The 26,044-nt window shown below is 59.6% G+C and overlaps 1 protein-coding gene across 3 annotated transcripts in view; it reads right to left on the bottom strand.

Moving 5' to 3' along the window:
- Positions 1-14,726, bottom strand: part of IGSF9B (immunoglobulin superfamily member 9B) — a gene marked incomplete at both ends in the record, with an annotated part of 41,645 nt that extends 26,919 nt beyond the window's left edge. For all 3 annotated transcript variants that reach the window (XM_082660546.1, XM_082660547.1, XM_082660548.1), the window contains 3 exons: positions 3,860-4,006; positions 5,455-5,652; positions 14,663-14,726. In XM_082660546.1, coding sequence (XP_082516672.1) covers positions 3,860-4,006; positions 5,455-5,652; positions 14,663-14,726 — 409 coding nt within the window. The remainder of the gene's footprint in view (positions 1-3,859; positions 4,007-5,454; positions 5,653-14,662) is intronic.
- Positions 14,727-26,044: the final 11,318 nt, after the last annotated feature.

The raw sequence follows: 26,044 nt of genomic DNA, 5'->3' as shown, positions 1-26,044 counted from the left end.
ACCCCTCAACTCTGCTCCGACATAACAGCCTTCCCGTCTTCCTACACGTGCCAAGGACTTCCGTTCCTGGGGGCTCTGCGTCGGCCACCCCCCTCCTGGGCTGGACCCACATCTCACCCTTTCGGCGCCTGCTCGCCTTTGCTAAAATGCCACCTCTGCCTCACCTGGTCAGCCGGGCTAGGAAGGCACCTGCTGCATTCCTGTCTCCTCAAGACTGTTTAAAGCACTTACGACCAAGTCTCCTGAGAGCAGAGATTTCCAAGAATCCCACTATGTGCCCAGCTTTTAGCGCAGTTCCTGGCACGTAGTAGAGTCTCGACAAACATTGGTTGAACAGACGGATGAATGCAATGAAGGAGCCACACACCTGCACACATGCGTGCGCACACACACACACACACACACACACACAGCAGAGCAACACAAATGCAAACGCAAAACCGAAGACAAGACCATGGCGAGACGGCTTTCTTCGACGATCTCCCCACCCCTCCGCTGAGCGTGGCCGCACAGGGGGCACAGGAGTGAGGACTGGGTGACCAGAAAGCAGGCTTCATCACTCACGACACATCCTTGAGAAAGTCCATCCTCACCCAACGTCTAATACACCCAAAGTGATGGTAAAACTCATTCCAAGTCCTTGCAGAGGGAACCTGGCATCCGAACCCCAGGCCCCTCCTGGCCTGGCCGTGCGCTCACCCCAGCAGAGCCCTCCCGCCACGCCTGCCCTTGAACTCCAGCTCACACAGCCATGGCCTCTGTTACCTCTGCGTCACACTTAAAGAAAAGATAATATGATAAATTACATCCTGAAGTGACAAATTAATTACTAATTACATAATTACTTTACTGTTTAGGTGCTAATCAGGAAAGCACTTTGAACAATTTCGAGTTTTCCGGATTATTTACTGGATCAGGTGTGAGCTTACCAGCTGCACTTCTAGGCTTAATTCTTCTTCACAAATGCCCTATAATTAATCGTGCAGGTTAGAAATGGGCTGGCCTCTCCTCCAAGCAATTCGTCGACCTAAAGCAAGGTTTCACTCTGGCTTTCCAGGTATTTTATATGCAATAAAGAAACAACTGGGCTTGTTTCCTCCCAACCGGTCTTCGAGAAAACACAGAAGGAGAATAAGACAATCTGTGATTCTAATTTTTCACTTTCCAAAGGTGATCCCAGTCAGAAATGCCTGACATTAAATATTCTAGTTCGGAAGCAACGGAATGTTGGTGCTCCAAACTCTTTCCTTCGATAATGGAAGTATTTACACGGGAAGGAACCTCAGAATGCAGGAGGAAGAAAGGGTGAAATCGCTCACGTTGGGAGGTGCCTGTGGTGTCCACCCTTGGAGAGGGAGGCCCCTGGTGAGGGGAAGCATCCAATGATGAGCCCCAGTGCTAAAGGCTGACCCTTCCGGACGAACAACCTGCCACGTTGCCTAAGTGCGCCGGCTCTCCTTCCTCTGGGCCTCCAGGCATGCTGTTCCCTCTGCCCTGGAACACCCTTCCCGCCTCCTGCCCCCGCACCTGGCAGACTCCTCCTCCCCGAAGGGTCTCTGCCCAGGGCTCACTGCCTCAGAGAAGCCCTCCATCCCTCACGCTCCCAAAGCCCATACTGCAATCCTCTCTGGACCTGACTGCCTCGTGACGTGTCCTTCAGAGCTGGGTCTGGGTCACGCCCACTGCGTTTCCCCACAGCCGGCCAAGTGGATGTTCAGAAATGTGTGTTGAATGGGTGATTGTGGGTGTATTCCCAAGGGCTCTCCGACCACCACAGGCCACCTCTCCCAACCTGAGGCGCCTCCTGTGCTACCCGACTTCATCTTTTTCTCCCCTAAGGAGGAGGATAACCAGCATTCTGCACACGATGACCCTGCGCAGCCAACCTTCCAGGCGCGGTGCCAGACGTCTTCACCCACAGCGTTCCCCTTAACCTTCACAACAGCCCTACAAACAGGCTTTGTTCTTGGAAACACAAAAGGGAAGCCCAGAGAAATGATACGGGTGCCAGGGATCAGACAGCTAACGCGGTGGATCCGTGAAATAAGCTGAGTCTCATCGGGCCGCGTTCCATGCCGGTCCATCCGAGCAATGAGGAATTCCCAGCCACGAATTTCGCCTGGTGCAGACGGAGCCCGAGCTCTAACAGGACACACGACTCTAACAGGAGGAAGCTCTGCGTCCCGGCTCGCAGTGTCTGCGCATGCCTGCTTCTCTGCTCGCTGGACCGGACCCAGCAGTGATGTGAGGGGAGGAGGTGAGGCTGCAGGAGGCGTCGGCCCGCCTCGGGAAAGGGCAGAAGCAAGCAAGCAGCGTGGGGCTCTTGGCTCGGTGCTCATCAGTGACGCTGTCAGCAGCAGGTTTACCTTCCTAATTATGTTCTGCTTGGGCTAATATTAAGCCGTTTTCATTCTGGGCACACACAACAGCTGGCGTCGAAAAGGGATGACTCAAAAACTCGCGGGTGGTGGGGACAGCCCAACCAAGATTCAAAATAAGCCTCCAATCGGTCTCTGGGGACTGACCAGCAGATGCGCCTGCATCCAGGGGCTCACGCAGCCTGGACCACTGACCCAGGGCCACCGTCCCTAACTTCGCTTTCCAGAGACCAGTGCTCTGGCTAAAACACTCTGTTCTTCCAGGGCCCTGGATGGGTTTTCAAGGCGGAAGGAGCACAGCCTGACCCGACCCCACAAGGCAGGGACCCTCGAGGCTCAGAGAAACTTGCAACCCAGGCAAGCGCCCATTGCTCTCTCCAGACCGTGGCACCCAGGGTCACAGACATCACACCCAGAAAGACGCAAGCAGTGGGGGGCGTGTCCAAAGCACACCTGTTGACACCTCAATAACCAGTGCAGCGTCTGCAACACGCGGTGGCTGAACACGTCGGCTCATAAACTGAAGCAAGAGTAACTGTATGGTCAGAAAAACAAATCAAAGGGCTTTCCTGGTGGCGCAGTGGTTGAGTGTCCGCCTGCCGATGCAGGGGACACAGGTTCGTGCCCCGGTCCGGGAGGATCCCACATGCCACAGAGCGGCTGGGCCCGTGAGCCGTGGCCGCTGAACCTGTGTGTCCGGAGCCTGTGCTCCTCAACGGGAGAGGCCACAACAGTGAGAGGCCCACGTACCACAAAAAAAAAAAAAAAAATCAAAGCAAAAACCCTGCTCCCCTCCACCATGGGGACCACTTCTTCCACTTTCTGCCGGTTCCGGCGCCCCCTGGCTCCTCCGGAATGTCCCCTCCCAAGCGAGGGCTCCCAAGGGCACAGGGGACCCTCGGTCCAGGGAAACCCCGGCCCCTGGGAAGCACGGCACAGCACGAGGGCAGTAAGTACCCGCGGGCATCAGAAGGTACCCTCCGGACCGGGACCAGCAGGATCCCCGCCCGGCCCTGGGTGCGCTCTGCTGCTGCGGATCACCCAGCGTGGAGACTGGCGCCCAACGGTTACTGAGGCGAACGGTCTAAAGGAAGAGGCTGTAACGGGGAGGTGCCCGGAGAGAGCCTTCCTGCGGCTGCTCCCAAGTCCGCCCCGCAGATCCTTAACCCTACCAGTTTCGGGTGCCGGTTTCCACCTCCCTGCGCTGGGCTCTGACGACCCCGCCCGCAGCAAACGCCCTGGTGCCGGGAGCTGCCAGGCCTCTGTGCCCATGGCCCCCAGGGGCTCCAGGACGAGCGAGGGGGCCTGAGGCCCCCAGCCCAGGAGCGCCGGAAGGAGGCGCACGCGCACGCACGCACGCTCACACGCCTGCGTGCACAGTCACGCAAGCACGCACCATGCACGTCTGCCCGCTCACTCGCACGCACGCACACTCTCATGCCTGCACACAGGCACGCGCACGCACAGGCCCACGCACGCACCGTGGATGGTGAGGTGCACCCAGCTGCCGTTGTGGAAGGTGTCGTACTGCTGGTCCAGCAGGAGCACCTTGCACTCGTACCAGCCCTGGTCCTCGGCGCGCACCTGCTCCAGCCGCAGGGATGCCTTGTCGTGGAGGCTCGCGCGGCCTGTGGAGAGGGGACAAAGTGGGTCAGGGGCGCGCAGAGCACCCTTGTGACCCCAGCCCGCCGCCGGGCAGGCCCAGAGCAGGGCGGCCCCGAGAGCCCCAGCCTCGCTGCCCGCCAGCTGCACCGAGAAAGCCTCAGTTCCCTGCAACTTCCCATTCTCTTGGAGCCAAGGAAAGGCAGAAGGGATACGGAGCTGGCGGGAAGGGGGCCAGAGAGCCCAGAAGAAGAGGAGCGGGACCCCGCCCCAGCAGGTCCCCGTGGCTGCCACGCCCAGCACCCTGTCTGCCCAGCACTCCTGTGGTGGGCAGAGAAGAGGCCGCTGGGGACAGGGTGCCGGCGTCCCCTCCTAGTCCTGTCGCGGAGGCCAGAGAGCAGAGCTTTCATCCAGCCAGAGCCCAGGTTCCGAGCGTGGCCGCAGGGCCTGTAGCCCAAGAATGAGGAGTGGCTGGCAGGCGAGCAAAGACCGGAGCCGCCCTCCCTAACTCCGTTCCCTTCCCCAGAGCAGCCCTCGGGGTCCCCCCTCCGCCCACTCTCCACTCAGGCCCACTCCTCGCCCCAGTGTCACGACCTCCTGTGCTTTCCTCCTTGTCTCCTCGGTAGTGGCAATCTGCCTACAAACCAGACAGTCAAAACCAACCAGGGCCGAAGAGACACAGACACAGGAGGAGGAAGAGGGAGAGAGAAAAATAGAAGCTGAGAAAAATGCAATGCAGACCTCAGAAATCAGAGGTAAAGATAAAAGCTGTGTCCCACCAGTTTCCTGTCTTCCTTTAGACCCCAACACACGCGCATGCGTACACACACTCAGACATGCATGCACACACACAAGCCCACGTGCAACCCTCGCACAGGCACACACGCCCCTCACTCACACCGCCCCACGCCCTCCTCCCTGGCGGGCAGGCCCTGACAGTGACTCAGTGAGGCCACCACTGGCAGGAGTAATTGCAGAGCAAGACAGCACTGGGGCCAGGAGGAGGGAGAAGGGAGGCCGGAGGATGAGGCACCTAGTGGAGCAGGCGCCCAGACACTTCCCCACACTCAGGACTGGATGAGGCCCCAACTTCAGAGCCAGAGGGAGGGAGTGGGCAAAGCCAGACAGAGCAAACCCGGTGGCCACCATGGCTCTGACGCAGCTGCTCCTGCCGAGCCAGCCGCCCTCCCGCCGGCTTCCTCTCCCACACATCAGGCTCCTGGGCTCCCTTCTCCTCCTCTGGCCTTGGCCCCTGCGGCCCAGCGGGGCTGTGCAGGAAGCTCTGTGTCTGCCCCACCTCCGTGTCCCTCTCCTCACGCCACTTAATTAAAACCTACCAGAGTGCAAAGGATGGGAGGACAGAGACAGCGACTGGAAAACAGAGATAAGAGGCCCGTCGGAAAAGACAAGAGGCCACGAGACACAGGCAGGAGGGACGGTGCGGGGGCCCTGGAGCCAGGCGGCAAGGCCTTACCTGCATACTCAGGGTCCACATGGGGCGGGTAGTAGCCAAACTTGATGAAGATGGGGATGGGCACCCCGAACTTGAACCACTCGACGACATAGGGCGGGGGCTGCCCCGTCACCGGGTGGACCACGTCGCATCGCAGGACCACGCTCTCGCCGGCCCTCGCGGTCACGAACTCGGGCTCCTCTCGCAGGCCGTGGGCACCTATCGGGACAGCCACACGGGGACACAGGGAAGGAGGTGAAAGGAGATCCTGCCCGGCCCCCCCAGAGGCCACCCCTGCCCTGCCAACCCCAAAGAGCGGAGCCCGACCGCGCCCTCCCCCATGACACCCCCGCCAGCTCTGAGGAGCGTGGCCACTGAGAAGGTGGAGGGGCCTCGGCCCCTCTGTGGACACCGTGGCCCGGGCGCTGCAGCGGGTGAACATGGGACGTCTTCCTGCACCAGGATGATTCCCAATGGAGCCTGGCAGGGGCTGCAGAGGCAGCCGCCGTCCCACGCCCCGCCCCCAGCTCAGCCTGATGTTCACAGCGCGAAGCAAGAGTGCTCCATGCAGGAGCGGGGAATCCCTAACAGGCTGCGCAGAGTGCTCGTGGCATCAGCAGACGGAAAACCCCGGGGGCCGGAGCTGGCCTTTCTGCCCCTCCTCCCTCGGTCCGCCGCGCGTGCCGCCGAGGAGGGAGCGGGAGGTGCCTCCAGCCCGCCAGTTTCCACGCCCCAAGCCTATCAGGCTGCGAAGCCCCAGACATCACCATTAATACCGCAGGAGACTAGGGACGCAGGAGGGGGACCCTGGGGCTGATAACCTCAGCCAGCTAAGGGGAACATCCCCACCTCCGGCAGAGGACGAGGCGCACGGCTGGATAGGGCTCGGCCACCCTCCCGAAAGGGACTGGAAGGGACGGGAGATGAGCCGGGAGAGGCTCCCCAGCAGCCCCACCCCCAGTCCAGCCGCAGAGAGAAGCGGTTAACCCAGGCTCCGCCCCGAGGCCTGCAACCCCACCTTCAGCCCAAAGGCACCTTGTCCAGCTCCCTTCCAAAGTGAAAGAGGCCCCTCCCGCTGCCTTCCCTCCAGTACCCACACTAACCCCCAAACCCCAGCCCTTCCACCCCGCCCCTCCCCTCCAGTCCCGGTTGGACCCCTCCAGGCAGCACCAGGGACAGCGGCTGCTCCGCGGAGGCTCCCAGCCCGGGACGCCCAGGAGAGCAGCCCCCGTCCACCGCGCGCCTCTGGGCCTGATTCTGACCACCCCTTCCACCCCTGGGGGCTCCGGCCCCGCACCTCTCGTCCGTCTCTCCTTCGTGTCTCTGTGTCTTTCTGACTCTCTGTTCGGCTCCGGATCCTCCTCCAACGTCTGTCTCGCTGTGTCTCTGTCATTTCTCTCTAGCTCCCCGCTGCATGGGTGATTCTGTCTACCTGCCTGTCTCTCCCCACCTCCCCGTTTATATGTCTCTATCAGCGCGTGTGTGTGTTGGGGGAACGTGTGGGGTTCCGTTCGCCTGTGCCGGGGAAGGGGTTTTGCTTTTCCACTGCCCGGTCTCCGTGGTGAGCTCTGCCTCCACCTCTCTGGGTCTGTGTCTCTGTCTGTCTCTCCTTTTCTCCCTCCCGCTCCAGCTCCCTCTCCTCCTGCAAATTGCGGAAGAAGGAGGAGGCAACCCTTCCAGAAGCTGATTGGCTACCGGTGACATCACTGTTTTCTAGAGAAAGAGCTAAGATCACAGAGTATTTTTGGAGCAGAGCAGACTGTTGCCCTCACCTGCCTGAGGCCCCAGCCGGTTTTCCAACCCTCCCAGCCCTGCTTTAGGCTAAGTTTGAATTCCAGCCCCTCAGGGAAAGCACAGCAGGCACCCCCACCACACCCCAGGGGCACCAGGTGGGGACAGAGCCCGCGCAGCACCCGGGCACAGAGGCTGCTCCTGGACCCTGCAGGGATGGGCAAGGAGCAGGCCACTTGAGCAAGCAGGGAAAGCAGCGCGTGTGAGCGCGTGTGTGCGCGTGTGTACGTGTGTGCATGCACGTGTGAGTGTGTAGGCTCTGGAGGAGAAGAAAGGCAATACAGGAACCAGGGTAAGAGGAGGGGGCTCCTCCCGGGGGCCGTCACCTGGGGGCAGAGGCCTCCACAGAAGGGGCTCCTTCCCAGGCTCTGGCCCCAGCGCCTGGGGCAGGGGGCAGGGTCGCTTGCCCCCCTCTCACAGCGAAGGCTCTGGAGGCTCTGGCGGGGTGAGGGTCTGCACCTGGGCTGCCTCATTCTCACTGCATAGCAGCGAGGCAGCCTCTTCCACACCGGCCCCCGCCAGCCTGGACTCAGGGCTACGCACCCACCCCACCAAGGCCCACTCGGGCCTCAGCCCCGCCTCCACGGTTCTTCCCGAGGACCCTTCCACCAGCGGCCGGCAGCTGGGAGAGGACACGGTGAGGCCAGCAGTCCAGAGACGGGAGCAAAGCCAAAAGAGACCCGCTTCCCAGGAAGAAGGCCGGGGCGGGCCGTGGTGGGGGGAGGCCCTGCCCCAGCTCCCACGCTCAGACCAGCCCTCCTGGCTTTCTGAGTCCTAAAATATTTGTCAGCTTCCCTCATCTCCTCAACACACACCCACACCCACACACACACCCACACACACATACACACACACACAGCGTGTGCTCTCACTCCATCACCCACGAGCACTTCCCCCTCAGCCTGAGCCTTTCTGAGCCAAGCATGTCTAATAAAACACTTTCTCCAGAAAAGCTCACTGCAAAAAAAAAAGTAAACATTCCTGGCAGCAGAGACCGAAGAGGGGCTTGACGGAGGAGAGAGATGACCTCAACCCTAGGAGGACACGACCCAAGTCGAAGAGTGAAAGAGAGTCCAGGGGCAAGAATGGAGACAGATGGTAGGGTGCGAACAGACAGAGACAGAGAGAGACAAACAGACAGAGAGATCTCAGAGGCACACAGGACTCAGCCTGGGACACAGAGACACAGGCCTTCAGAGGACCCAGAGCCAGGAGGGGGCAGAAGGGAGGCCGTTAGTCCAGGAGCAGCAGGCTGCTCACGGTGGCTGGCTCAGAAGGCAGCAGGAAAGAGGGGGCAGGGGAAGACAGGGATGGGTGGTGACCTGAGTGGGAGGGCTGCAGCGGGGGGAGGCCCCAGACCCCTCCCCAGCACAGAAGCCTGCAGCAGCGGAGGGACAAGGCCGGGAGCCTCAAAGGGACGCTGGCATCTGCAGGGTGAGCACCGCAGGGGTGGGAGGTGTCCTGGATGCCACACACCCCTTTCAGAGAAGGCAGGACACAGCTGTACCCGGAGGGGCAGAGCAAATTTGCATCTTGGGGACACACCCTGGTGGGCAGAGAGGGCAAAGGAGGACGCGGTGCCCCTGCGGTCTGGCTGACCTTTCCGAAAGCCCACTGGGGACAAACCTCCTGCTCTCTGGGCCAGGTGGTGCCCGGCGGGTAGCCGGGTCCAGGGCTGCCACTGGATCCCCCGTGAGCACAGGACCACGGGGCATCCAGGGCCTGACGCCCCCACCCCCCAAGCTGGGGCTCTTCCACAGGCGGGGCTGGGGGAGGAGAGGTGCCAGGACCGGAAGGTCTGACGGCGGGAGAGCCAGCCACCAGGCAAACCCGCCTTCCTCTAGGCCGCTCCTACACACCAGGCCCGTGCTGGGTCGCAGCGCTGGCTGACAGGCCTACTACCATCTCCATTTCACAGGTGAGCAGGCTGGGGGCCCCCTGGCTGGCTCAGCCGCCCGCCGGGCAGCAGGTCGGAGCAGGTTCCAGCTGCCGTGTCTCCCCTTGGCCGGGCCACAGGCCCAGGGACCAAGGACGAAGGCCCCTCCCACGCCGACCCAAGAAGCAGCCCCCTCCCCTCCGCTAAGTCAGGCCAGCCCCTCCACACCGCACACTCTGGACAGGTTCTCACAGCCAGAGCTCTGCAGCCCTGGACCCAAGCAGGACGGCGGGGTGCGCCTGGGTCAGAAGACAGCTGCTGGCACTGGGCTGAGCCCCCTCCACCTGGGACCCGGGAGCTCGGGCTGGGTGTGGCGGCGGCGCCAGCCTCCTCCTCTGTGAGTACGAGTCCTCAGGGAGCCTCCCCTCCCCCGCCCACCCCAACCCCCAACCCCGTCCCCCTCCCCCTCGGGCACCGGGCTCCCAAACCACAGGCCTGTTGTCTAATAATACCAGCGCCAGCCACCACCTCCATCTGCCAGCCTAAAAATAATCCCTGCTGAGCCCAAAAAAGGCACAGCCCCCAACAGTCCCCCAGTCCCTCCTCCCTGACACGCCAGGGGGTTCCAGGAGATTCCAGGGAGCTTGTGATCGGGCTCCCCGGAACAGCACCCACCCCCTACCCGGGGGGCGGAGAGCCAGAGGCTTGCACGAGGAAAGCTGAGGACAGACATACCACCCAAAGCCAAGTGTGATGCGGAGGAACGGCCGTGTCCACGTCAGGCCGCACCCTGGTTGTCCTTCCCAGGAGGCAGGCGGGCCGGAGGGCACCGGGACAGCCTGCCTCCGGCCAGGACCTCCACCCCCTCCTGGGCAGATCCTCCTTCTGCGGTCTCCCCAGTGCTGACCTCAGGCCCTTCGGCCCCCACTCCCCATCAAACTCTCAGGGCCCAAGTCAAAGGTCGGTTGAGCCCAGCCTGGCCCTGGCTGGGAACCTTTCCATTTTCTCTCGAGGCCCTGGGGGAGGGGCAGGATCTGCAGGCCCCCTCCTCCGTGGGCGCCTCTCCACCCTGACCGTCCTGGCCCAGGCAGCCCGAGAGGCAGCAACGACGGTATTAGCAGCCTTAATTTGCTCTGGGCTAGATTGTATTTCCAAGAGCCTTTCCCCAGGAGCCACTGGCAGGAAGCAGTCAGCAATCCAACCTCCGCTCTGCTCCTGCAGCGGCTCCTCCATGGACAGACCCAGCGACACCCACCCTGCCCGCCTGCCGGGCGGGTACAGGCCTGGTCCAAGTGCCCGTGAGCCGGGAGAGCCCTCGGGTAAGGCGCCAGGTGGTCACGAGTAAGCGGGGGATCGAAGCCCGTGTCTGCTCGTAGTGAAGCGTCAGCACTCCCTACTCAGAAGCCAGAAAACAGGACAGCAGCTGCCTTCATATAGTGTGTGCAAGTTACCTGCCACAGCTGGCGGCCGGGCCTGGACCAGGAGGGAGCTCAGGGGCGGGGCGGGGTAGAGGGTCGGGCAGAGAGCAGCACCCAGTCCCCTCCCTTCCAGGAGGACAGGCAGGCTGGCTGAGACCTCGCTCACAGCCTGGCCCACGAGGAACTGCTCTCCAAAACCTTCATGGAGCCCCCGACTCTGCTCTCCAGTCTTCTGCTTATTCACGCAAGAGAGAACAGAAAAGCAGGAAGATTCCTAAGAAAAATAGGTCAGCTGCCTCGGGCAGGCTGGGCTCTCCCCTATGGGCAGGGCCAGGCTACAAGCTGCCTCTGCGCCCGGCTCCCCAGGGACCCAGCCCCTTCTCCACTCAAGAGTCTGGGCTACTGGGCAGCCGAGACCAGAGCCCACCTTACAAGACAGACCCGTCTTCTGCATCCCTGGGGCTCTGCCCGTGTGTGTCCCCACTGAGGCTTTCTCTCGGGGAGTTCAGACATCCTTCGACCAGCCCCTGGGCTGAGCCTCCAACTTTGGGGGCTTCTGCGCTGCCCAGACTCAGGTGTGGAGCAGGGGGCAGGGAAAGTCAGGCGTCTGCTCCAAGTCTAGCCTTACTGCCACCCACGGCCACCAACACTCAGATGGGAGTGATGCCCCACCTCGTTCCTAGAGACTCTGGGTCGCCTGTCTGCTGCATTCACGTGCACATGCAAACACACAGCTGCACACACTGCGTGCACACACGCACACACACACGCGCGCGTGTGTGCAGTCACCTCCAGCAGCTTGCACCAGTGACAGCTCTTTCCACAATTCAGATCCACTCTCACACAAGCTGCTTTACCCATCCTCGGGCGCAGACAGGAGACAGCTGCTCCCCGAGACCCGAGCCCAGCCTGAGGAGGCATGGGACGTGCAGGGGGGCAGGAAGCCTTTCAGAGAGGAGAGAGTTCGTCCCTCTCGGGCCTCACCCCCTCGCGCCCAGGTCCGCCCTCACTCCCTCAGCGCAGCAAGGCTGTGGCAGCCAGGCCCGAGGAAGGGAGATCTGAGGGAGGAGAGCACAGGGCCAGGAGCCAGGACAGAGGGCAGCCAAAGCAAAGCTGGAGTTCAGCACCTCCCGGCCAGGCAGCATCTGCTCCTTAGGTAACCAGATCCCAGCTTTCTGTCTCAGAGCCTCAAACCTGAAACCACCAGCCCTGGGACCCGGCAGCTCCAGGTCCAGCACACGCCGATCTTGGGGCCAGCAGCTGAAAGCTGATTCTTCACACACACACCCTGCTCGGCTTCTCCTGAGCGCAGCCTGCCAGACACACCCCTGCCTCTAGCGTGTGTGCTGGAGACGCACACACATGCCACTTGGCCACGTCCCGAGCCAAGTCCTGCTCAGCTGAGAGGCTGCCCGTGGGTCTTGCTAGCAGCCTCCAGGCCTAAACTTCCTCCCTCCCACCTTGGCTGCCAAAGGGAGGGAGGAGGGTCAGGGCCAGGCCAAGAGTACAGGGCACTGGTCCAGCTACCAGCAGGATCTGAGTCAGAACCCACTTTCTTTGGGGACACTAGTCATGCAGGATTTGTAGTCAACAGGAGGAGGCAGCCTTGGCGGTAAAGGCCCGGGTCCTCCCCCCAGGCTTGTTCAGGAAAAGTCTGGGATGCAGACTCCAATAGCCATCTTCCAGGCTCTTCTGCACACCCTCCCCAAGCTCTCCACTGCCCCCCGGACACACGTGACTCATCCCTCCCTCTGTCCCAACCCTTTCGCCCCTCTGCTAGAGCAGCCCTGCTCAGCCAAACCCTAAGGCTGGCACCGCAGAGTCCCTCCCCTCAGGAATCTCCCGGAAGTCACCTCTGCCAGTCGGAGAACAGCTGAGCTCACACAGCAGCATCTGAATGCTGGCAGTGTGCAGGCAGCAGCCTCACAGGCCCGTCTCCTGCCCCCGGAGGCTGTGCGTGACGAGCTGCTTGCCTCCTGGGCTCCCTGCATCCTTCCCACAAGGCTCTGGCCACTGACAAAACTCCAGTTTTACAGATCTTTCAAAGGATTTCCGAGCAGCCCTCCACATCTCCCCGGGCGAGGTCCACCTGGGAAACCAAACTTGGTTCCCGACAGAGGCAGCACCTGAACTTTACCCCAAGGCATTCCCAGCTCCCAATGCCCTGAATGGCTCAAAGGAAAGAAATTGAGAGGGGGGCCTGGAAGCCCCAGACAATGAAACCATCATCATCATCGTTTACTTACTTTCTTACTTACTAAAGAACGCTAATGTTCACCAAAACCCTACAAGCTCAGGTTGTTAACCCCCAATGAGGCAAGTGACAATCAGAGAAGCAAAGCAACGTGTCCAAGGTCACAGGCCAGCAAGTGGCCGAGCCAGACTTGACTCCAGGTCCTGTGACTAGACCTAGGTCCTTCACCACCACACGCAGAGCCCCTTTGGCTAAAAAGACCCCGAAGACCCACAGGGGTGGCAGGCAGGGGTTCATGTCCAGCCACCGCAGACAGAAGGCAAAAGCTTCATAACCAACAACCTTCAATGCTGGGAAGTCCTTCCTTCTGTCTAGCCGCCTTGTGTGCTGCTGTAATAAAGCCCATTTTCCTTTATTCTGTGCTTAAACTTGTAAAAAGTCCATCCGCCTCCCCTGAAGTCTCATCCCCTGAAGTCTCAGGCTTGGAGGCTATTTCAGAGCCTCCCTTTGGAGTTTCTTTTTTATTCAAAGATCCCAGCACATCCTTTTGTGCTTTCAGCCACAGTCCCATAGCAGGAACATACCAAAAACTGGAGGGGAGGAAGCTGCGGGCATCGGAAGACTACAAGGGAATGAGAGGGTGAGGCTGAGGCTGGAGACGGGTTCTCAAGCGCAGTTCGAACGACCTCACACCCCACTCCACAAGCTTCTGCGGTCACTCTGGCCTCAGTTTCCCCACCTGACAAAGGGAGAGTTTTAAAACCATCCAGGTCACACACCATTTAACAAAATCACCCTTCCCTTCGCCCTCCTCTGTATTCACACACTCCCAAACAGCACGGAGACCTATTCCATTCCAGAAACTTTCCCAAATCACTTCCCCTCCCCCTACACAGCCCCAGACACGGTGAGGAGAGGACCCTCCTGCGCGAGCGCGGCCGGACGCGGGGTATCCCGCTGCGGGTCCTCCTGCTGCCGCCCGCTCCCGGCGGTTCTCCCCGGAAGCCATCCCTCCCAGCCCTAGGAACCTGTCCGCAGCCGGGTCGTGTCTGCGCGCTGAGCACCGTGAACTCAGAGACCCGGCACTTTCAGGCTCCGCTCCTACTTCCATACAAGGGCCGAGAGCCAGGGTGTCACACAGAGGTGGGCAGGTGGCTCTGCCGTCTCCAGAGCACAAGCCCGCGCGCTCACGTGCGCATCACCCAACGCGCGGGCTTCCCTCTGGCCTCTTCCCAGCTCAGACCGGAAAAACGGAAAGAGGAAAACCTCCCTCCGCCCGGAGACGCGGCAGTGGGGACCCCCTTCCGCCGCCCTCGCCCCCGGCCAGCTGTGCCCGGCTGCGGCGCGCTCCCGGGGAACTTTTGCCCGGCCAGTCTCAGGTGCGGCGGAGCGGGGCGCGGGCAGGGCCAGCCGAAGGCAGCCGCTCCTCACAGCCGGCGAGGAACCCCGCGCAGAACCAACTCTTCTCCTCTCGCGGGGCTCCGTGCGCCCCGCCCTGCGAGGGGACCCGACCTCCAGCTGCCAAGACGTGTGGTCCGGAAAGACGCGAGCCGGAGCCAAGCCCCACAGCGGCTCTCCTGCGGAGCGGTGGCGCTGCGCGGGGTCCAGCGTGCCGCAGCCGCCCGAGGACCCGCAAACTCCCCGGCGGCAGAGTTCAGAAAGCCGCCGCCTCCCCAGCGCACGGGGCGGCGGCTGCGCCCGAGAAGGGCACCGGGCGCGGCACCCGCTGTGAAGCCCTGGGGCCAAGGGTGGCGAAGTGGACCGAAGCCCGAGGCGTCCTCTCCCGAGCGCCGGCAGCCCGGGCTCAGGCCCTTCCCGCCGGCCGCGGCCTCGGCCCCCGCCCTCCCCGCGGTGCTCGGAGCGCGCCCGCCGGGAGGGCGCGGGCTCGGCAGGAGGACGGGGCCGAGAGCGCCGGGAGGCGCAGGGGAGGGACACTGCACTTCAACTCACCTTGAGCCGCAAGACCTCGGGCGCTGATCACACTTGCTATCAAAGTGGCCACATACCAAATCATAGTACTACCGCGCGCCAGCCAGGAGCCTCATCCTATCGCAAAGTGCCCCGCGCCGCCTACGCCCCGTGCCGGTGCTCCCGCGGCTCCTGCGGCTCTTGCAGACCGGGCGGCCCGCTCCCCATCCCTCCGCGGCTCCGCTCGGCTCGGCGCGTAGCCTCCCGCCCGGCGCAGCGGCACCTGCACTAGAGCCCGAGCGGAGCGCAGCCAGCGCCGAGGAGAAGCCCGGCCGCACCGCCCCAGGCCCGCCCCCGCAGTCCGCCCATTGGGCTCGGCTCGCAAACCCGGAGCCCGATTGGCTGGGACGCCTGCCCGTCGCGGCGAGGGGGGCGAGCCCATTCAAGGTGCGTTGACGTGTGGCCAGCCCAGAGCCGCAGAATCATGCGCATTGCCGGGGAGAAGGCGCTACCGCGTCTCCGCTTGGTTCTGCTCCCTGCTCCCGCTGCCTGGCAAGTTTCTGGGGGAGGGAATGTGGCTGCCGGGCCGGCTAACGGGACCCTGGAGTCTCGGGTACCCTGCAGGTCTGAGGGGTCGGCGCCCCCGCCCACCTAGTGAACCCAGCATCCGGTTTCCATCCAGCAAAAAGGCGTCCCGGGAGGATGGTGCTGATTCAGTGATGGGGAAACCCGGGAACGGCAGCCTGGGAAGCTGGGAACGTCCTTCGCCGGATATCTTTTCAAAGGGGTCACGCGCTACCGCCACCAACCCCCTCCCTTCCACACACGGCCACTCTTTTCTCCCCAACGCACCCCCTCCCACCCAAACGTGAGATTACATTAAGCTCCATCCAGCCCGAAGGCAGGGGGATGACTAAAATGACCTCTAAAAGTCGCTAAGATTTGGGGTGATTCATTGGCTCAGCTGCGGGAGAGTCACGGGCCCCGTCGGGAACACACGTGTGCACACTGCCACCCCCAGTGCGGGTCATAGTTGCTCATCACCACGAAATCTCGACTTTGAGCAGTGAAAGTGTTTGTTCTTCTCCTAAAAAGGCTGTCTCCTCAAGCACAAGGTTCCTCCCCCCTCCCCACCCTCCTGGGAGCCTGGCCCCATCAGCAGCATGAAGCCAAATGGATTTGGGGAGCAATGTAGGGGTCTGGGATGGAGGGACCCAGGGAAAGTGGATTTCTTATTCCTTCAGTAGAGGACAGGGAGGAAACTGGAAGGTGTTCATGTTTCCCAATCTCATCCCCTCCCCCAATGCAGTTGTATTTGCAGAAGAAATAAACGAGTGTCATGGAAACATCTACTACAAACAATCCCCTCACACGGGCGTTCTGAGGCTGAAGTGAAGATGCCTGTTCTTTCAAGGAGTGAGAGCAGTGGTGAGAGGGGCACAGCTCCCCAGGATGGGCTGCTGCCACAGAGGGGAGACAGAGGGGCAGCAAAGGGGAGCTCACTGGCTCTAGGACATGGAGCTCAAAGAAAAACAAACAAAAACAAAACAAGAGGGAAACTTGCTTCTAAGAAAACACACACACACACACACACACGCACACGCACACACACACACGCACACACAGACCATGCATCAAAAGTGGCCTGAATACTGGGGAAACAGCCTTCCCTGGAAGGTGAACCCTCTTAGCTCACTGCCAGCCAGGAGATGGAAAGCTGGGACCCCCTCCCCAGCAGCTAGAGCTCTGCCCTCAACGTATACACGTGACCAGGGTCCTAGGGCTATGAGCCTTAAGGGATCCCTTTGCAGAACTAACGATAACAGGATTCTCTTTCTAAAGCCCCTAAGCAGCTAGCTCGCCTAAAGAGAAATGCTGGGTCCCCCAGGGCCACCCCAGTCCCTAGCCCTTTACAGGCATAAACACGGCAGAGGAGTGGGAAACATTCTTCTAGGGGCCTGAAGGGTAAGGAAAGGGGTGGAGCCACTCTCACCATCATCTTGACTGTATTTGCTTGGTCATTGATTTTGTCCTACTCAGCATGGTAGTTTCTGCTAGGGAACTAAAACTGTCTGTCAGATTGAAAGGAAAAACATAACATAAAGAGCTTAAGAGTGTGAGTTTGGCTGGGAAGGGTTTCAAAAGATCTGAAAAGGGGACTAAATTTCTTCTGGATAAATCTACCAGAAATGCAGCAGAACAGGGGAGAGAAGGCAGAGAGAAAAGGGAGGAAAGTTGAGATTCAAAGGGAAAAGTTAGTGTCATCCTCAGACATGTCTCAGTTTGGTTTCATATCAACTCAAAAGAGATGTACAATGTCAGGTCCCAGTGAGGAACGAGACAATTAAGTCTCTCCCTCTTGGCACGTGGCTAATCTCGGGACCCAAGAAGGATGGGACACGTCCAGTAATGGACTCAAGGTGAACATGGACCCCAATCCAAGACGGACATGAGGGAAGGATGTAAGCCACTCCTGGGAGCAGCTCCTGGGTGTAGCTGGTTAGTCACCAGTGTCTCTAATAATGCAGGTGTGTACATCAGGTAAGGGAGTAGATGTCAGCCCTCCTACATTTTGGAAATACAAAATGCTAGTCTTATCAGTTCCTCCATGTAAAACCATCTAGTTACCTACCCACACATCCCCCTGGAGCCCTGAAGGACAGGTGTCTGTGGAAGCTTCAAATCTAGAAGAGGAGGGGGTACTCACTCCCTCCTCACATCCACTGAGCACGTAGGACTCAAAACCAGTTGTTCACTCACTGTCATCCCCCCTTCCTCAGTGGTCCCAGACCTCTTTGTAGAATCTAGGTGAGGACGGCCGTCAGAACAGTTGCTTGTGAGGAAGAGAGGCATCTCCAGGTCCTAGTAATTTACCCCAATGAGCACCAGAAAGGGTGTTTAGTGTTTCTATAGCCAGGAACTGTATCGGTTATCTTGCCATATTAAAAAAAAAAAAAAAGCCATCCCAAAATGTAGCGACTTAAAGCAACAAGAGTCACTTATTTGCTCACAAATCTGCAATTTGGGCAGGGCATGGTGGGGACAGCTCTTCTCTGCTTCGTACAACATCTGACCAACCGGGGGAGGGGAGCTGAGCGCTGCAGGCGGCTCACTCACGTGGTCAGCAAGTGGTGCTGGCTGGCAGCCAAGGCTGCAGGCAAAGAACTGCAGTTATTCTCCAGGTGGGCTTCTCCGTGGGATGCTTGGGCTTCCTTACAGCATGGTGGCCGGGTTCCAAGAGCCGGCATCCCAGTAGAACCAGGCAGAAGATAGACTTCCCTTTATGTCCTAGCCCTGGAAGACGCATAGCACCACTTCCAGCAGAGTCAAAACCCTGCCCCGATTCCAAGGCAGAGAATGTAGATCGCTACCTCTTGATAGGAGCAGTGTCCACATCCCAAAGCTCGTGGGATGGGAGGTCGTGCTGCAGCCACTGGGGAAATGATACAATTTGCCAGGAAAACAGTCTCCAAAATTCAGCCAAAAATGAACTCTAGAGGAAATCCCTAGAAAGAAAGCATTTGTAGACAGACAGCATCTAGATCTTAGAATTTTCTTGCTTGAATTCAAGCTGCCACCACCAGTCCCAGGCACACAGGGATGTGAGCGTGACCAATTACGGAAGCCTAGCCCATTTATGAAGCAACTTCTTTCACCTTGTTTTCTCTCAATATGCCAGAGACCAGTCAGCATGTTTAAAAGAACTTGGAAGGAGAGAAGAAAATAAACAAAGGAAATTGGATTTCCGAAGTATAAATATCTCATCTTAAGATCTGATGCAGGAGAAGTGGGGAAAATCTTTGCAGGATTCTAAACCTTCTTATCATAAGAATTTTCCATCTCAGCTCAAAATGCTCACAGATCTTTGCAGGCACCTGCAGCCTCTGGCCATACGTTGTTTTTCTGGACCTGAATAGCTATTCTAACAGTCCACTTTGTCCTCTCCAAAAATAAATTCCTGGAGACTTTTCTTTTTAAAACTCAAACTTCATTATGATTCTAATTTCCCAGAATATCCAGTATTCTCCTGCTCAGTTACAGTTTCCCTGGAGGCCACATCTTGGTGAGATGGAGGTGGTGACTGGCCCAGAGACAGATCCGGGCCTTCCTGGCTTAAGACACCTGTTCCCACCACATAGGATCATTTTATGATGTCTCATCCAGATGGGTCCCCAAACATGGGAGGGGGTCTACCAGGACCCCACCTGTTACAGAGCGTGATGCTGCAGAACCGTGTGTATGGTGGGACATAGCAGGTGGGTGCCAGTTCTTGGAATTTTAGCCAAACTGTATTCGTTTCTTGTCTGGCTGAAAAGAGATCAAGTTTTTGCCCTAGGAAGAAAGTAGAGCCATAATATAGGACGATTTTATCTGAAAACCAGATGATAACCCTCTCAGCCTTACCAGCCACGCTCCTCTTCCTTCGTGGCCTTCCAGGCCAGCTCTGAACAGTCTCAAAGAAGACATGTTTCATGTTTTTGCGGCTTAATGTAAGAATGCAGGAAAGAGGTTCTCCGCTTTGCATCAGATCTGTCCTACAGAGCTTAGGAGCCCTGATGACAGCCCTCCCTGTGAAGTACCCACAGGAATACGCGGCCGTCGCTCTTCAGAAACCCCTCACCATGCCAAAGGCTGCGTCACAGAAAATGATTGACAGGACTCCACCTGAGTCTGCCCTTGCCTGCCCGGAACTAAAGGCCCAGCAGCGAGGCACTGGAGCAGGTGGAAAGCTGTGGCCCTCACTTCCACGCTCTGGCTTCCAGGTGTCTAAAGGGGCCATCCAGCTCTGACCCTAACAAGCTGGGGGTCTGGGTCATTCTTTTGTCTGAGCCATACTCTCTCCATCCATAGAGGGGGCAGGAGAAGGTAATGGGGATGAGGGTCTGCAGGAGAGGAATCTGAAAGGACGTATGTGCTATTTCTCTGTCTCCGGTTCTGTGCCCCTGCTGCATTACATCGGAGAAAAGCTGGGCCCGGCCTCATCCCAAGACCGTTGACCAACCAGAGATTCTAGTATAGTGTGGAAGCTTCTGCAGAGGCACATGGAGCCATGGATTGGAGCTCCTGGCTTCATTGAAATTGGCAAAAGATTGATGTCAGCGGAGGATCAGGAATTTATGGGGAATCCGCCAAAGAACAAGTCATGCCACCACGCAGGAAATGCAGAGATCAAGGAGCAGGGCTCAGGGCGCAGCAGAAGAAGGAATTCTCCAACTGACAGGCAGCCTCGGAACCAGCTTGCAGTCAGCACTGTGCCAGGCACCGAGGAGGAGGACAGAAGAGTGACAAGCCAGCAGCCCTGTCCCCCGGGAGCTTAGCAGCCATTTGGAAGGATCAGGCTGGGCCCTTGAGCAACACTTATTACTCTGTCAGCGGGGGCCTGGGGAGAGACTGTGGTCCAGGCTCGAACCTCCAGAAGGTGGAGACGGGTGAGAGCTGAGTGGAGGGTGTGAGGAATGAGCTAAACCTTCAGGGAGGGAGCAGAGGAGGCAGGATGGGGAACAGGGGCTGCTGCCAGGGTACCTGTTGGTCTGGGAGCCCCGAGGGCAGAGTTGGCCTGCCTCACTCTCTGCTCTCCGTACCCTGGTGCCTGCCGGGCGGCGGTGCTCAGTGGGCGTGCGTGGGGATGGACCTACAGGCGGGGTGGTACGGTGACACGGGGACAGCAGAGACTGCACTGGAGGACTGAGGAACCGGTGGGCCAGGAAAGGCTGCAGAGAAGCATCTCTATCGGCTCAAGTAAAACCAAGGGGCCAAGGGCGGTGGGGGAGCGGGGGGAACGAGGGGCCCAGGCAGTGAAAGGGGAGGGGCTGCGCTTCCTCTTTGGACCCACAGATGGACGGGCGGGGGTGGGGTGCGGCCACAGCTGGAGGGCTCGAGCGGGTCTATTTCTGGCACACATCCCACCCCCAGCCCTCTCTTTCTCGGGCCCCTCCACACTTGGTTCTCAGCCCCCACACAAAAGGGCCTTGTGCGGGAGTGCTAGGACATGCCCAGGGCATCTTTATTCCATGCCCCCCCTCCCCCAGAGCCTTGGCATGAGCATCGCTCTACCAGGTGCAGGAAACAGGAGGGGGGGCTGGGGACCAGACAGGAGCCAGAGGTCGGGTGCAGATGCAGCCCCGCCCTCCCGTCCCCAGGCTCCTCTGCACCCAGCGGCTCCACCCTCACCCCCCACCCCTTTGCCCCTGCCCCCTCCTTCTTTCACTGCCCCCTCTATCACGAGCCCTCACTGCCCAATTTTCTCTCCTTCTCTTCCTCTCTGTTCCTCCCCTCGTTGGGTTTCAGAGTCGTATGGGGAGCCTGGAGACAGAACCGGATTTATTCTTGGAAAAAGCATCCATTGCAGAGGGTACCACAGCAACAAGTTGCCATGGTGCTTGGACACAAGGTAAATATGGTGTAAAGAACCAGTTGCTGGACCCAGAGTCAGGAGACCTGAGTCCCCTCCCTGCCTTGTCTCACCAACAGTGCATCCTTAAGAAAGTTGTGCGACTTCCCTAAGCCTCGCTGGGAATTCCAGAAACGTCCAACCATGTAATCAGCAGCTGGCACTCACAAATGTGTACTGAGCACCTACTGTGAGCCAAACACCCCGCGAGGTGCAGGATGAGCAAAAGGCAGACACATCCTCGTTGTCACAGAACTTACAGCTAACGGCCGATAGGGATGTTCAGAAGAATACAGAGAGCTAACGGTCAGCGCAGTGGCCAGTCCATAACTGGAGGAGGAGGTGTACCAGGAGCCCCTGTGGGACGCAGCTGCTTCGGCGCCGGTTAAAATTAGAAGGTGGTGCTGAACCTCTAACCTTGCTTGCAGCCCAGTGTCTGTTTCTAGGTGGTTAGAAACTAGGAAACAATGTGACAGAGTGAAGATTTATCTGCACAGGAGAGGATTGCCGACCCAACCCGGGAAGAACCAGCTATAGGGAGATTCTGGCGTGTGTTCTGAGAAGGGTGTGTTCCCTGGGGTAGGGTGGGAGAAAGACATAAACAGTGATGAGCGCCATTTTGGAAAGGAGGAGAATTCTTCCAGAGCCCCAACTTCTGAGGGCTTCGAAGCTAAGCTCCCTCCCCCCTCCCTTTCTAGGAAACCCACTTGGAAAAGCCCATGGCCTTGCGGGGCGGGGAGTCATGGCTGCCAGGGAAGCCCAGGGCAGGAGGGTTTGTGGGAGAGGCCAGTTGAGGCGCTGAGAAGATCCCATGGGGGACCCAGACAATAAGCCCATAGAAGGAGGGCTGTGCAGAGAGAGGGTGGGGAGGGGGGCAGGCTGTCATGACGGCTGCTCTCCTGGCAGCCTCCCAAGGTTAATTGAGGGGCACCAAGACGACCCTGCTCCATTCCAACAGGAGGGGGCTGGTTTGAAAAGAGCATTTGCTGTGGGAGAAAGAGTCTTTCTCTGCCCGGGGCTGCTGTCCTTTGTGGAGGTTCTTTGAGGCATGAGCCCTGCAGAAAGGCGCGGGTCACGGGGCTGGGTAGATGGTCTGCAGTCTCAGCAGCAACGGTCCTCCCTGGTGGACAAGAAGGGGGTCCATGGCTGGTTCCGCTTTCAGTCCCCTGAGAGGCTGTTCTCTCTATGCAGAATTCCAGCGTCTGACTGTCCCCCATGAACGACGGGTATTTACAGGGGGCAGAAAGGGAGAGAAGGGAAGAAACAGCTGGAAATCGGGCAGCATGTTTAGAGGGTGGGGTCAGGGGTTCACAGCCCAGGAAAATATGTGGACCCGTCCCAGGTCCCTGCCTAGGTTGAAGCCTTTGGCATGATAACGCCAAGGCTTTACCATGTGGCGTGTTTGTACCACTGGAACCCATCTCTCTCCACAAACACACACAGTGCACACACCTTTGCAGGGACTCACACATGAAAAATCACACATGTGATGCAGGGCACGCCTGTGCCCACCTCCATAAGCAGGATCTCTTCTCACAGCCACGCACGTGTCATGTCCACCTCTGTACACGCCTGCGGAGTGCACATCCTCCCGAGCTCTCACACGGCAGGTGGGTGCCTCAGCCTTCCGCCCCGGAGCGTCCCACGTGCACGGACCTCCTGCCTTCCCAGCCAGGAGGCCCAGCATGGCATCCGGTCCTCTTGCCTAAGTCAGGCCCCAAGGAGCCTTGTCCAGTGACGTCCGCCTTCGTCAGACTCGCCCTGGGCCCCGCGTCCAGGCGGCTCTGGGCTTCGCCCCAATTCTTGTCTCCGGGGGCCCAGCTCCCCACCCCGACCTGTGCAGACACTGGGGAGAGGCCACCAGCAGGTGGCGCCAGCAGGAGCCGCCTGTAAGCCCGTCTGGAGGAAAAGCGGCCGTGCAGGTGCCAGGCCCCGTGAGTGGATCTGCCACAAGCACCAGGCCAAGGAGCCCCACTGCCGAGGGGCTGGAGGGGAGCACGAGGAACAGGGGCTCCGGAGAAGAGGGGCTGAAGGTCAGGACGCGGAGGCGCAGGGCGGCAGCTGAGTGGACGCGCGTGCTCACGTTCTGTGTGCGCGTGCCCTGCACAACTGCTGGGCTGCCTGTGCCCGTGGATGTGGAAGACGCAGGTGTAGACAGGCTTGAGGGTGCAGGTGTGTGTGTGCGCGTGTGTGCACCTGCGTGAGCGGCTCGGGGCGGAGATGGAGATGAAGCCCAGCTCGCGGGGCTCTTCACCACGCCGCACCGCCAGCACCACACGCTGCAGTCGTTCACCCCCGTCCTCACTCTCCACGCCACACACTCCAGGGACACAGGCTCTCACCGCCCACGCGGACAGGTGCTGTGGCACCACGTTCGGACCTGCCGCCCACGTGCTTTCACACATATATGTGGCCCTGCGCAGAACCACGGGGATACGGATAGATGCCTCCAAGACGCTCGCCGGTGCCCAGCACCCGCGTCACGTGTATGCACACTTGCACACTCCGTGCCGTATACGGGAGCTTTCGGTGCCGCCGCTCCCAGGAGAGATGGCTCTCCCAGCTACACAGCATCCCAATTTCTGAGCAACGAGAGCCCCTGGTCTGAGGATTGTGACAGCAGAGTCAGCACTGCGGACAGCGCCTCCACCTGCCGGGGACCCCTGGGCCATTCTGGAGGGGGGGACTCTGGGTCTCCCTGATCTGCACCCAGAGCAGCACTGGAGTCAGTGACGTTCGAGTCCCAATCCTTGGACTTTGGGGTCTTCTAAACGGGGGCTGTTGTGAGGGTCACATGAGCTGAAGACCACAAGGCCCCCAGCACCATGCCTGGCAGGGTGACGAGGGCAGCAGCCCTGGGTTCCAGCCCATGGCCCTCTAGCCCGGGAGCTGACTAGTCTGTGCAGAGAATACCGATCTGATTGGTAAGAGGGACTGAGAGCTGGTGATCTGCGTTTGAGCTCCAGCCTTGCCAAATTTTAGCTCTGAAACCAGGCCGCTCACTTACCCCGCTAAGTCTTGAGCTCTCCTTTTATTGACCCGAAGCAGCTAACACTAACCGAGCCTCCTATGCACTGGCCCTGTTCCCAGCACTTTACAAAGAGCAGATCACTGAATCCTCGTGACGCTAGGTGGGACACTCTGTTACATCCCCATTCTGCAGAAGAGGAAATGAAATCCCTTGCCTAAGATCCCACCAGCGGCAGGAGCTGAGGCAGGGCTGGGACCCAGGCAGCTGCCTCCAGAACCCGTGCTCGGAACCGTGATGCTGCACCACCTCCTCCTCGGTGTCCTGTGCACCAGTGACATCATGGGCCTGGCTTGTAGTTTGCAGACAAGGCTTGTCACAAACGTGAGGGCCAGTTGTTATGCCTCCCAGTCTGGCTCGTGCTCCGAGTAACTTCCCGGGAGCGAGAACCGGGATGAGTGCCGGAAACAGGACGGGCTCGGTGCCACCGGGGCCTGGCACGTCACTCAGGAGAGAGGGGCTCCACGCCACAGCCGTGAGCATCCTTCACTGGGGCTACACTCTTCTCAGGCCATGATGGCCTGGCACCCGAACGGCTCTGTGAAGCGTTAAGATCATTCTCAAGTCTCCCAGGAAGTTCCTCTCAATTCTATCTGCAGCCTCCCCAGCTCCCTTCCTGTCAGCAGCCACAGCCCTAGTGTAGACCGTGTCACCTGCGGTGGCGTATTTGGGAGTTGCTGTGATGGGACAGCTCCTGCTGTAGCCCAGAGCGTCCTAGGAGGGTCTCATAGCAGAGCCAGAGTGAGCGGGTATCAGGCCCCCCTGCCGCCTCAAAAAGCAGGACGTGGAGACCAGGAACTCTGTTTGCAACTGACTTCGGGGAAAGGAGACCCCTGAACAGTCCTTGAACCCCAACCTGACTCATCCTGGAGAAGATTCTCTGATTCTCAGAAATGAATTGCTCCACAGACGTGGGGAAAAGCCCCATCTTTTTGGAAGCTCCCTGCCCCCCGACCTCACTTGCTCCACATAAGACAGACTAGTCACTGTCCGGGGACGGAGGGGCCCTTAAACCCCTCACACCACCCCACCTCCTGCTTTTCCCAACCCTCCTTTCCAGAATCTTCCCCAGCCTGGTCCTTCCTGCCTTCCTCTCCTGGCTGATGACCCATCAGGACAGAGTCCTTTTCTTCTGCCCCTCAAGCTGGCAGCACGAACCCAGCCGTTCACTAGGAATGGCTGTGAGCCTGATGCGATTAGCAGAGCCACAAAGGTGCACAGCCTCCCAGCTGTCTTGCTCCCGCCCCTTTTCCATCTCCTGTCGTGTCCCCCTCGACTCAATCTGGATCCCCCTCCTGCATAAGAAAAACACAGCAGCTCCTCCTCTAAATTCCAAAGAATGAGCTTCTTCAGGAGCACGCACTGAACTGGGGAGGCTGGGAACCCCGTGAACCCCAGACACCCTGGCTCTAAAGGGTCCTTGTTCCGCCCCCTCTTTATTCGTGGCTTGGACCGCCCCCCCCCCCCAGCACCTTCCCTTCTCTTTCCACCTACCGCAGGCCCACATGGTGCCCATCACTCACATCCTCTCCCGACCGTCCTCGCCCTGAGCTGGAACAAGCTTTTCCAGATGTCCTCCTCTCAGCCCCTAGCGCTGTGCTTCTCCACAAGCGGCTCCGGGTCCACCTGCGTTAGGAGCATCAGTGAAAATCTCAGGTCTGGGCCCAGCCCTCCTGAGAAGCAGGAAAGGCCTGAGGACTCGCCCTGCAGAGCCCCTTGTGGCTCAGGCCCACACTTTGAGGACCTGCTGCCCTAATGTGCGGGAACCAGCCTCCAAAGCCATCCTTACTCACAAGCCTTTACCCCAGACACTTGCATGTCTGTGCTGCACTGGAGAATCGCTGGTGTAGCCCCAGGCTGGGCTGGGATGGTGCACAGCTCCACCCCGACTGTCCGCGGTGACTCGACTGTCCCCGTGCACCTGGCCTATGCCTGCTCACCTGTAAGATGGGGTGATGCTTGTTCTCTCACCTTAGGACTATGCTCTAAGGTTCAAATGAGAAAA

Source organism: Grampus griseus (assembly GCF_964374135.1).
Source record: "Grampus griseus genome assembly, chromosome: 8".
NCBI classification, from domain to species: domain Eukaryota; kingdom Metazoa; phylum Chordata; class Mammalia; order Artiodactyla; family Delphinidae; genus Grampus; species Grampus griseus.
This window is presented reverse-complemented; position numbering and strand designations above follow the sequence as displayed.